This window comes from Balaenoptera acutorostrata, chromosome 19, assembly GCF_949987535.1.
Source record: "Balaenoptera acutorostrata chromosome 19, mBalAcu1.1, whole genome shotgun sequence".
Classification (NCBI taxonomy): Eukaryota; Metazoa; Chordata; class Mammalia; order Artiodactyla; family Balaenopteridae; genus Balaenoptera; species Balaenoptera acutorostrata.
In genome coordinates this window covers 58,441,125-58,453,890 of record NC_080082.1, presented here as the reverse complement: position 1 = coordinate 58,453,890, position 12,766 = coordinate 58,441,125, and the positions used below count along the sequence as shown (strand labels likewise).

The window sequence follows — 12,766 nt, the reverse complement described above, 5'->3', positions numbered from 1 at the left end:
GCTGCACGTTTGGTTTAATTTTGTCTCAGGGCGAATTCTCAGCACCGGTTCCTGCAGTCTGGGGCTCATGGTTTGAAATGCCGGTTGGACTCCACGTGAAACGGCATTGGGGTTGAGGGAATGACTCAGACTCATGGAACTCCCCAGGAGCAAAGGGGCGGGCTGGGTTGGGCTAAGTTGCACTGGAGCCAAAGAGGTCATGACCTTTGGAAGGGATGGTCAGCTCCTGCCACCTGCTCAGGGATGCCGCCCCAGGGCAGGTTGAGACAATGTGCAAGGAGGCGGTTGGGACAAGAGATGGAGCGAGATGGAGAAGGAGAATCTTCTACAAGATCTGAAACTTCCAGGCACTCTGATCCTTGAAGTCCAGGGCGTCCATGGGGTTGTAGGTGAATTTCCAGGTGCCTGTGGGGTCCTTGAACTCTAAGCTGTCCACAGGGCTGTAGTTGCCATAGCTCTGGCCTGACAGGGGGGTGGGGGACTGGGTCAGGGACGGCCCCATGGAGGGGCCAGAAAGGGGGCTGAGAGCCGGGCCCCCCAGCTGGGGCACCATGGGAGAAAGGTAGGGATCCAGGCCACTGAAATAGGAGCTCGGCGACCCATACGCCGAGGGGGAGGAGCAGAAAGCAGAGGCGGGGGCGTAGGTCATGGCGTAGGGCGCTGACGTCAGAGAAGGGCCCGAGGCCACTAGCCCAGCCCGCTGTGCCTCGGGCAAGGGGGACTCTGAGGCCGGACTCCAGATGGACACCGTGGCCACTGCCGTGGTGGGGGAGCCTGAGGGCCCGGGGAGAGGGGGGCTGTAGGAATCTGAGATGCCCAGGGGGTCTGGACACACATCTGTGGCGGATCTTGGAGAGGTGCCTGCCTTCCTCTTGGCAGGACGAGCCTTGGCTTGTGCCCCCGGGGGCTGCTGCTGCTGTTTCTGCTGCTGCCGCTGCTGTCGACATTTAGCCCTGCGGTTCTTGAACCAAACCTGGGGGTGAGAGGGGAGGTCGGGGTGGGTGAGTGGGAAGGAGGCCCAGGGGAGCCTTCATGGTGCCCAGGAACGCTGATGCTTATTGGTGAGACATGCCAGAGTCATAGCTCTCCACTTTGCAGTCAGTCATGGGGCCCTCTATTCATCCACCCATTCATCCATCCAACCATTCGTACATACAGTTGTACACACACACACATACAACCATATGCACATACATACAGTCATACATACATAAGCACAGTCACCCATCCAACCACATGTACACACATACTATCATACAACATACAAACCTATACATATACCTTCATCCATCCATTCATCTAATCATTCACACATACATGCAGACATACAACCACACATACATACATACATCTAATCACATGCACATTATACATACAATAATACATACATGCATGCTTTCATCTGTCCAATGCTATGTACAGATGTACACATACTATCATACAAGCAAGCGTATATACATTCATACATACATCGTACACACATACAATCATACAAACACACATATATACATTTACCCATCCATCCATCAATCCATCCATGGATTAACCATCTTCTACTACTTTGGGGGCACACAAGTGAAGCTGACATTCTAGTTGAGAGAGACAGGTTAAAAATAAACAGGAAGTAAGCAAATCACATAGTATTTAGAAAGCGATAAATGTTATGAAAGACCCAGTTGATCAGGATAAGGGCGGGCAGCAGGGTGGGGTGGCAGGAGAAAGTTGAGGCTTCAAATGCCAAAGGCGGTGTAGGTCTCATTGACTAGCAAGGTGACTTGATTGGTTGATAAAGACTTGAAGACGGTGATGGGGAATATACCTTCCAGGTAGAGGGAACAGAGAGTGCAAAGGTCCTGAGGCAGGAGTGTGCTTGGTGGGCGTGCTAGAGGAAGGACCAGGGGCCAGTGTTGCTGGAGTGGAGTGAGAAGGGGTAGGAGTGTAAGAGAAGAAGCCAGCGAAATAATAGAGGCAAGGGATTACTAGGGCACTTTATGACTTCGGCTGTTACTTTGTGACCTCTCCCTCTTCCCTTCGCTCTGGGTCCCAGGAAGGACCAGAGGAGCCCAGAGACCAGAACATCCCACCTGAACCCTGGACTCAGGCAGGTTGATCTTCAGAGCCACTTCCTCACGGGCATACACGTCCGGGTACTGAGTCTTAGCAAACAGGGCCTCCAGCTCCTCCAACTGGCTTCGTGTGAAGGTGGTCCGTTCCCGCCGCTGCTTTCTCGGGGCGCCTGGTGTAGGGACAGGAAAATGGGACCTTCAGGCGACCTGAGGCTCCATTCTCTTCATCTGCTGATGTGAGGTCCTGAGCGTACACGGGATGCCGAGAAGCCCCTTCTGGGTGTTCAACTGCCCAAACTAAGGGGGTGCCGATTCCCTGAACTTCTAGACCTCACACTGTGCCCCTGGGAAATGGGGTCCCCCTTTGTCTGTCATTGGGGGGCTCATGCTTCTCCCTGAGGAGAACTGGCTTTAGCCATGTAAGGAAGTATATGAGTTTGATTTTCATCCCCTTTCTAAAATTTCTTCTGCACTAAGACATTCAGTTGAAACATGACATTTTGTATATACAGCCTATAAAAGTGGCAGGTCCATAATAGTCAACTTAATAAATTTTTTAAAAAACACCTAAAGAGTAATGCCACCAAAAACAGAGTGCTTCCTTCTTTGAGAAATAAAGCATTGCTAACGGGTGGGGATTCCTCTGGTTCCCCCTTCCAGATCGCTTCCCTCCTTCACCCCATAGGGAACGACTATCCTAAATTTCTATGACTGTCCCTATGCTTGCCTGCCTCCCTAAGAGATGTGGAGGGGTGTTTTGCATTTACAGGTGAACACATTTGGCTGGTGTACGGCCCTGATGTCACCCCTGTAAGTGCCCATCCTCCTCCTGAGGGCAAGGGACCCCAGAGGTCCCCAGAAGATGGGGGGCAGCTGGGGGTGGCTGGGAGGAGGACTGTACTCACTTTGGTAGGACACAGCTTGGTGCATCAAATCCACACTAGGGCCACTCAGGGCCAAGGCGTTGACGGAATAGTGGGGCCCCGGGTTCATATACGCCATCATGATCTTCAGGGATGCTGGGGCCCAGGTCAGTGGGCCTGCAAGAGAAGGGTGGGTACTCAAACACTCCCCAGTTCATCACCGCATGGTTCAAATCCTGCCTCAGTCTCTTCTTAGGTGCGTGACCTTGGGCAACTTATCCCCCTCTCTGTGCCTCAGTTTCCCCACCTATAAAAGAGCCCTCTGCTTAAGGTCATCAAAGCTTCAGTGAGACTCTGTAAAGCAGAGAGCGAAAGCTGTAATGAGCATGTAAATGGAAGCTCTTGTTCCTACTCTATCCTTTAAAAAACCTTCCTGCCACTCCCTTGTCTAAGATCTTTTTTTCTTCTAGAACCACAAAAAAGATGTTCAGCCTCATGCAGAATCATGGTAAGTAGGGTGACCAGTTGTCCCTGTCTGCCAGGGATGGAAGGGTTTCTAGGGATGTGGAATTTCAGTGCCAAATCTGGAAGAGTCCCAGACAAATCGGGATAGATGGTCACCCCAAGGGAGAGTCACAGTCAAACGACAGTAAGCGATGATCCTCCACAACCGTTTTTGACCCATCAGCTTGGCAAAGATCAAAGAGGCTTGGTACCCGCACGCCTAGAGCCTGTGCTCTGCAACAAGAGAAGCCACCGCAATGAGAAGCCCGTGCACCACAACGAAGAGTAGCCCCCACTTGCCGCAACTAGAGAAAGCCTGCGCGCAGCAACAAAGACCCAAAGCAGCCAAAAATAAATAAATAAAATATCATTTTAAAAAAACAAAAACAAAAACAAAGAGGCTTGGTAACTCCAGGGCTGGCCTCAGAGTGGAGAAACAGGTTTCCCATGTCAGGGCGGTGGCAATGTGGATGGAACAAATTGGAAACATTTCTCAAAGAAAAATGCCATCTTTCCTCGGTCCCAGCAATTTGCCCTCAATGTGCCTCGGTCACCTCATCAGAAAATGGGAATGAGGGACTTCCCTGGTGGCACAGTGGCTAAGAATCCACCTGCCAATGCAGGGGACACAGGTTCAAGCCCTGGTCCAAGAAGATCCCACATGCCGCAGAGCAACTAAGCCCGTGTGCCACAACTACTGAGCCTGCACTCTAGAGCCCGAGAGTCACAACTACTGAGCCCACGTGCCACAACTACTGAAGCCCACGCACCTAGAGCCCATGCTCCGCAACAAGAGAAGCCACCACAATGAAAAGCCCACGTGCCACAACGAAGACCCAACACAGCCAAAAATAAATAAATAAAATAAATAAATGTATTAAAAAAGAAAATGGGAATGAAAATAGAACTTTCTTCTTTAGGTTGATGTGAGGGTCAAATGAATTCATGTGCATCAGATACTTTAAATAACACCTGACACGTAGTAAATGCTACGAAACTGTGAGCAGTTATTATTATTTGCAAGCAGATGTTTGCATAGACTTTATGCTAGGATTTTTCTTTTATTGGAGTATAGTTCATTTACGATGCTGTGTTAGTTTCTGGTGTACAGCAAAGTGATTCAGTTCTACATATATATATATATTATTTTTCATATTCTTTTCCATTATTGTTTATTACAAGATATTGAATATAGTTCCCTGTGCTATACAGTAGGTCCTTGTTGCTTATCTCTTTTATATATAGTTGTGTATATCTGTTAATCCCAAACTCCTAATTTATTCCTCCCCACCCAAGCTAGGACTTTTAATGCAGCATATTTATAATCGCCAAATGTGGAAGCAGCCTATATGACCACCAAAGGGGACACAGTAAGTAAATTATGTAAATCAAGTAAGTTATGTTAAGATTATGGCATGCAAGAGAATTCTATGAAGTCATTAAAAAAGTACAAGGTTGTCCTCTATGAATGGATTTGAAAAGACCTCTAGTATATAGTTAAGAAAGATTATCTTAAACTTGGCAGTGAGACAAAAGGATGCCAGCATGTCGCTTCCTGGTTGTCCTGGAGCCTCATCTAGCAGACCGACCCAAGCATTATTTCCTTTTCTAGGGGACTGTACCTTTGTTCAATTGATTATTCACTATCGATTAGGATCCAGACACTGGCAGGGTAAATGGTAACTTCCAGAAGTTTGGTTGCCAATCATTTGTCTCTGGTAGAAAAGATAACCTCAGAGGTTAGTTTTGCTGCCCTGTAGGCTTGAACTAGCTTCATATCTAAACTGACCAACTTGTTTTGGCATGCCTTTCCTGAATAATGGTATTAACCTCTGTTCTTTGAATTCTCCTTTGAAACATCCAGTTCCCTCATTCATGAGTTAAATAAATCTTTGACCTGTGCTTATTACATGTGCCTAAGAGGTTTTTAATTTTTTTTATTACACTTTGGCAATAGGTATGTGTGTGTATTAGATATCATATGTTACCAAATTATATATACAATATATATTATATTCAAAGGACTATATCCTTTGAATATATATATATATATTTCAAGGGAAATAAACAGTGTATATAGCATGCTACCATTTGTGATTTTTAAAAACAAGGCAGCGATATATACATATAAAATATATTTATATAAATGTATATCTGTATCTGCATAGAAAATTCCCAGGAAGGACACAATATGTAGTAAAAGTGGTTGCCTCTGGGGAGCTGTGTTATATCCATACCTTGTTTTTACAGTTTGGATTACTTTTTTTTTTTTTTATTTTTTTTTATTTTTTTGGCTGTGTTGGGTCTTCGGTTCGTGCGAGGGCTTTCTCCAGTTGCGGCAAGCGGGGGCCACTCTTCATCGCGGTGCGGGGACCGCTCTTCATCGCGGTGCGCGGGCCTTTCTCTATCGCGGCCCCTCCCGTCACGGGGCACAGGCTCCAGACGCGCAGGCTCAGCAATTGTGGCTCACGGGCCCAGCTGCTCCGTGGCATGTGGGATCTTCCCAGACCAGGGCTCGAACCCGTGTCCCCTGCATTAGCAGGCAGATTCTCAACCACTGCGCCACCAGGGAAGCCCTGGATTACTTTTTAACCATGAGTGTGTATGTTACCTTTTCAACAACAAAACCAAGAATACCATCTATTTAAAAGACAGAGAGAGACTTCCCTTGTGGTCCAGTGGGTAGGGCTCCGTGCTCCCAATGCAGGGGGCCCGGGTTCCATCCCTGGTCGGGGACCTAGATTGCGCATGCATGCTGTAACTAAGAAGTCCGCGTGCCGCAACTAAAAAGGTCCCGCGTGCCACAGCTAAGACCCGGCACAGCCAAAATAAATAAATAATAAGTAAATAAATATTAAAAGTTCTCCTTTTAAAAATAAAGAAATAAATAAAAGTGAGAGAAAGAACCTTTCCAGGGCTCCCTATCGCCCTAGTTAAGATGGCCCCAGGAGACCTCTCGGCCTTTCTGGAAACTTCCAATAAGCTGTTCCAGGCCAGGAATGCCTCCTCCACCCCCAGTCCAAAGACCCCTCTCACCAGCTAACTAACCCCTTCTCCTCCTCCAGGTCACAGCTCAAACATAACTTCCCGGGAAAGCCAGCCCACACCCTAAACAGGATTACACACACACACACACACACACACACACACACACACACACACATACACACAAACACACACACACACAATTTCTTTCTCCTGTTCTTCAGGAATCACACCTGTTAAATATGCCATATTTATGAGTTTACCTGTCTCCCCCAATCCTGTCAGCTACCTGAGAACAGAGACTAGGAATGTTTCACTCCCTGCGGTGTCCCCAGTGCCCCCCAATAAATATCTGAAAAATAAATAAATGCTTAAAAAATGGATGACATTTATTTGAGCTCCCACCCCTTCCTTCTCTCACTGCCCTGTCCTTCTCAACCCGCCCTTGGGAGGGAGAGTTCTATTTATCATAAATTGAAGTTCTGCTGTCCATTCAGTAAAGATTTTTGAGAGTTCTAGGCACTAGGGATACAGCAAGAAATAAGACACAGAGCATCTCTGTTCTCATGGGATTGAACTTCGAGTTCCCGGTCAGGGAAACAAACAGTGAACAAGGAAATAGATTTTTTTTTTTAGAGAATCAAAATGCTTTCGGAAAGTTTCAAGAACTCCAGGAAAAATTAAATGCGGTAATAGGAGAGTGACAGGGTTTGGGGTGAGGGTGAGGCATCTCATTTAGGTGAATGATCAGGGGAAGATGTCTCTCTAAGAAGGTGACTTTGGAGCTGCAAAGTGAAGGACTCCGTATCAGCCGTGGGAGGATCTCGGGGTAGAGGTCTCCAGGCAGAGGGAACAGCAGGTGCAAAGTTCTGGAGGCTGGAATCATTTTGTCTTATGGAGGAGAATCAAGGTGTCCAGTGTTACGGGAGCAGAGTGACCAGGGCAGAAAGTGAACTAAGATTATGTAGGACCTGATAGGAAGGTCACGGGGATTCTCAGTGCTGATAATAGTCATAAAAGTAAAAAACACCACATAAATCCTAAGAATCAAGTGGTGTCCTAGGTAATGGATGGTATTTACACCCTAAATTGTCCCCTCCCACGGAGCAGGGCTACGTATGCAACCAACAGGATATTGTGGAAATGACAGTGTGACTTCTGAGGCTGGCCCTCTCTCTCTAGGAAAGCGAGCTGCCATGCTGAGGATGCTTGAGCAGTCCTATGTATGGAGAGGTCTGTGTGGCAAGAACTGAGGCCTCCTGCCAACAGCCATGGGAATGAACCCCCAGGGAAGCTGATTCTCCAGCCTCAGCCGAGACTTCAAATGACTGCACCCCCAAATGACATCTGACCACAACAGCACGAGACACCCTGAGCCAGAATCATCCAGCAATGCCATTCCTGGATTCCTGTGACCTCAGAAACTATACAACATCATAAATATTTATTGTTTTAAGCTGCTAAGTTTGGGGCTAACTTGTTACACAGCCACAGATAACTAATACAATACTTCCCAGTGCAGGATGGCATTGAGTCCTCAGCACAACCTTGGGAGGGAGAGACTGTATTACTAATATGTTCACATTTTACAGGTAAGAACATCTTCAGTCTCAAGTGCTATGACCTGCCCAGGGTCACTCACAGGCTGTGAGTGGGGACCCAGGAGTCCAACCCTGGGGACCTCCTGGAGGCCCTGCTCTCCCAGCCCCCAGTCTGAGCCTCCTCTGTCCTCTTCCTCTTCTCCAAGGAGTGATGATGTTTCACTGGAGCCTCCAGAGAGAGTGGAAACAGGGAGGCTGGTGAATTTGCCCTCTAAGGACAATTTGCAGGGCTTGGAACAAGAGCCTCCACTTCCACTGAATCTGTCTTTACCACAGAATCTACACAGAGTTACCCGGCTATGGGGTTGGTCTTCCAGGAAAGCCTAGATCTCTCTCACTGGGCTGATCCCATCCTACAGGCAGAAGATCTGAGCCTCACGGGGAGGTGGGTGCTCGACCAGAATCAAGCAGCTGATAATGATAATGACCTCCAAGACTGAGGGTTTGCCCACTCCTCAGATCATCAAATAAGGAAGGGCGGGACCTCCCTGGTGGCACAGTGGTTAAGAATCCACCTGCCAATGCAGGGGACACGGGTTCGAGCCCTGGTCCGGGAAGATCCCACATGCTACGGAGCAACTAAGCCCGTGTGCCACAATTACTGAGCCTGCACTCTAGAGCCCGCGAGCCACAACTACTGTAGCCCGCGCACCTAGAGCCCGTGCTCCACAAGGAGAAGCCACCGCAAGGAGAAGCCCGCGTGCCACAAAGGAGAGTAGCCCCTGCTCGCCACAACTAGAGAAAGCCCGCGCGCAGCAACAAAGACCCAATGCAGTCAAAAATAAAAAATAAATAAATTTTTATAAAAAAAAAAAAAGGAAGCGCTTGGTGAAAAAGATGTCGGCAAAGAATGATAACAACAAAAATGATATCGGACACCCACCGAAGCCTTTCTCTGGGTTAGGCAACAGGATGAGGTCTCCAGAACTTCCCTCCTCTGAACAGCTTTGTGTGCCAACCTCCAGGAGCACAGACAGCAACTACAATGTCTCTCTTTCATTGACAATTTACAGTGAGCGGGACAGTGACCCTTTTTCATCCTGCCGGGTGAATTTCAAGGCAATGATGTTTCATAATCCCAAATGGTGGAGCCAGGGAAATCACCATCCCTGCCCTGGGAACCAGCTAGTGGGGCCCTAGGCTGGTGCTCGGGCTCCTGGGGTTCAGCAGCCGCTGGGTCCAGGATCCCACCTGAGCAGGTGCTCGGACAGGTGAGGCCTGAAGGCTCACACCCATCTTGTGGGTGGTTCTGGAGATAATCTACAGTTGGTGAAACGAAGCCTTGAGGGGAGGAAGGTCCCGGCCCCAGGTCAGGCAGAAGATCCTCCAACCATAAAGACCTCCAGTTGGAATCCCCAACTGCTCAGACACGGCACCTTGGAAATAAGATCTCGGGGAACAATAATCCAGTAAAAACTTCCCACGAGGTACGTCCTATTGTCATCTCCACTCCACAGAGGAGAAAACTGAGGCTCAGAGAAGCAGAGTCCCTGATCCCATCACACGCGTCAGCGGCAGAGCCACGGCTGAGCCGGCACCTGCCCCCCAGACTGCACCCTCCTGACCATCAAGCTACATGGCCTCTTAGGATGCTCACCAAGGCCCCACGGAGCTCAGATGCCCATTTCTCAGATGAGGAAACTGAAGCTGAGAGAGGTTCTGTCAATTCTCGAGGACACACGGGGGTGAGTGGCACAGCCAGGAACAGAAACCAGATATCTGGGCCCCAGAGCCCTGCCCTTGACTCCCCAAATCTACTTGGGATCCCCCAAAGCAGGATGAAGCCAGCCCCCTCCTCTGGCACTGCAGCCCAGGCCTGTGACATGGGCTTCCCGTGACTCATCTGACTAGATCACCGTGGCAACTTGTCATTGTGCCCACTTTGCAGATGAGGAAACTGAGGCTCAGAGTGACCTCGCACAGACCCACGTGGTTCCACATCAGCCCAGCAAGACCCCGCCCCCAGCTTTGCCGGGTCTCTGCGACCCCCGTTGGCTCCACCACGCGAGAGACAAGGAGCTGGGTGTGGTGTTCACCACCCAAGATTGGACATGGGAAAAGCCAGAGCCTCTGGGGAAAATGAGGTCCCCAGGTAAGCAATTCACCCCCACTTTATCCCCAGATCAGTGCATTCCCAGCCCCCTCGGGCAGTCTCACAGTCTCCCCTTCTTCCTTCCGGCTGCAGCCACAAAACCTTGACTCCCTGTGTGCTTGTGTCTCTTCAATTCTATTTCTGTCATTCATCCATCCATCTGTTCACCAAATATGTAGGCATCCCACATGCCAGGCACTGGGAGGAAATCAAGGTTCAGTGGGGTAGATGGGCAATGAGTAGATAAACACACACATGAAGAGAGAGTTTCAGGCTGCGGTAAGTTTTAAAGAAAATACAACAGGGAGACGTGTCAGGGAGTTGCCCTCAAGCTGTGAAAAGCCCCCCAGCCCTGGAAGCTGGAGGGCTTGGTCGTGTCACCTCTCCAACACGACGCCCCTGAAGCTTCTGGAGCCCCCATGCCATGGGCCAGCTTCCCCTGTCCGTCCACAAACACACACACACACACACACACACGCGCACACACACACACACACACACACACCGCCTGCCCCACTGCAGTCACAGCCTGCACCATTTCCCCAAACATCAGGACGGACACTCTGATGCACGTAGGATTATCCAGAAAGCATCACACACCACTTCTCCACCCCTGTGCCAGACACTAAAAACACAGCCACGAATAAACTGTACCCACCTTCTGCCCCCTCCTGCCCCCTCTCTCGCTCCCCCTTCCTCCACCCCCTCCGCTGCCCCTGCAGACACTCACCTTCAGAAAGTAGGGAGGAAGCTCTCTCCTGGTGGCCTGGGATGGAGTAGTCAGACAGCAGAGGCCGAAGGAAATGGGTCCCCTCACATGGGGAGATTTTAAGCCCTGGCTGGGAGTGATGTCATTTGCTGTGGCCTGGATCTCAGAGGGTAATCCTGGCCCGGGTGGGGGACTCAACTGGGCGCCAGGAGGTGACATTGGCGGGGAGGGGGAGGGCCACCCGTCTGCCTAATCCCCTCCTCTCCTCCCCACCTCCATGACATCTTTGCAATTAGGACTGATGGGGAAGGGCGGCCCCAGCTCCCGCCTGTGGTCAGGAGTCCCCCTTCCTCAGGGAAGTTCTTCCTTAAGTCTAATTGGTGTCCCTCCAGCTTTGGCTATTTTCCCACCAAAGAGGAAGGAGAGCAATGTTGGGTGTTCCTGGGAGATCATTCAAGAAACGAGGGTCACGGGGCTTTCTTGGCTCACTCTCCTGGGTCACCCTTTCTCTCCCCAACAGTCTATCTGCCCACTAAGTCATCTCTGCACTGTCCCATTGTTTTCCTTTCTGCCTCAGTTTCCCTTTCCTCTCTTTCTTTGCCTCAGCTTCTATCACTCTTTGATCTCAACTTCTCCCATCTCCTCTTCTCCCCTGGGTTCTCCTCTCTCTCTCTCTACTTGTATCATCTCCATCTCTATCCCTGTCTGTCCCTCCCTCCCTCCACGCCTTTGGTCTTCATTTGGGGTTTCTGTGCCTCAGTTTCTCTTTGCTTTGAGCCTCAGGCTGTGCTACTTCTGCCAGTCTGCCTGTGTACCCCTCTCTCATTCTCCAGCTCTGGGTCTCTCTGTCCCTGTCTTTACTGGTTTACCTGTCTTTCTGTCTTGGTCCCTCTTGTTGTCTGTCTCTCATCCACTCTCTCTGCAGCCCTGTCCCTGTTTTGGTTTTGGCCTCTGTCCTTGTCACCCTGTGACACCAGTCTCCCCTACCCCTTGCACCGGTACCTCTATCCTTTATCCAACCTCTTAAGCTCGAATCTCTGTTCTTGTTTCTCTCTCTCTCTTTCCCTGCCTCTTCCTCTGATTTTCTTGGTTTCTTTCTCTCTAGCTTTCCCCCTCGTTTCTTTCTCCCTGTCTGGGTACCTCTCTTGTTCTGTACTTCTGGCTATCCTTGTTTCTGCCTCCCTCTGAATTTTCTTCTCTCTGTCCTTCTCTGGGTGTGTCTCTCTCTCTGGATGTTAATATCTCCCTGAGCTCCTGGGTCAGGGTCTGTTCTCCATCTCCATTGACCCCAACATCTACCTACGTGCATGAGGTCTCCCGTAATCCCGCCTTGTGGCTGGGTCATTGTGTCTCACCATAAGGGGCCCTTTCTTCCTTCACCCCCCTCCCAACCCCCTGCTAGGAGAGATTAAGGCCAGCAGCCTGGCTGGGGAATCAGGGCCGGTCTCATGAGCTTGAAGAGCCAGGGGTGACAGGGAAAGAGGGAGGAGTTGCCTGACCCTCAATGACGGGCCAAAAGGCTACTGATGGGCGGATCCAGTCCTGTAACAGACCCTCCTGGCTCACCGGGGCAGGGAAGGAAAGCTGGATGTCAGGGAGAGGAAGAAAGAACAGGTCCTCAAAAGCCCGCGGGAAAAAGTGTCAGCTCCTCTTAATCACCTCCCCTGAATTTTCCCACCCAGAGTCCCACCAGGCTGGGAGGGTGTGGAGAGCTGCGTTTCAGGTCATGCACGTGGCCCTGGGGTCAAATAAGCTGAGTCTAAATCCAGGCTACTTCTCCCCTGAGGCAAGTAGCTCTTTCTTTTCTCATCTACACCCAGTGAGCAACTCAGGAAGAAACCTTGGCAATCAGCCTTGCCTTCCCCCTTTTTTCCTCACCTCCCCCCACCCCCGCCCCCAACCAATCCTCCCATAAATCCTGTCATCTCTTCTTCCAGCTAATTGTT

General features: G+C 50.0%; 1 protein-coding gene across 1 annotated transcript; it reads right to left on the bottom strand.

Moving 5' to 3' along the window:
* Positions 1-325: 325 nt before the first annotated feature.
* LOC103005484 (cone-rod homeobox protein) lies at positions 326-3,077 on the bottom strand. Its single transcript, XM_007168207.2, has 3 exons — positions 2,972-3,077; positions 2,085-2,236; positions 326-973 (listed from the first exon to the last, which is right to left on the bottom strand). The coding sequence occupies exons 1-3, from the start codon at positions 3,069-3,071 to the stop codon at positions 326-328; spliced, it is 900 nt and encodes a 299-aa protein (XP_007168269.1). The 5' UTR covers positions 3,072-3,077.
* Positions 3,078-12,766: the final 9,689 nt, after the last annotated feature.

Bases quoted from the DNA above. Each gene is read 5' to 3' on its own strand.
- LOC103005484 (XM_007168207.2), bottom strand. From the start codon at position 3,071: ATGATGGCGTATATGAACCCGGGGCCCCACTATTCCGTCAACGCCTTG. The intron at 2,237-2,971 runs GTGAGTACAGTC...TCCCTACACCAG, and splicing joins CCAAGCTGTGTCCTACCAAA to GCGCCCCGAGAAAGCAGCGG. The intron at 974-2,084 runs GTGGGATGTTCT...TCTCACCCCCAG, and splicing joins TGCCTGAGTCCAGGGTTCAG to GTTTGGTTCAAGAACCGCAG.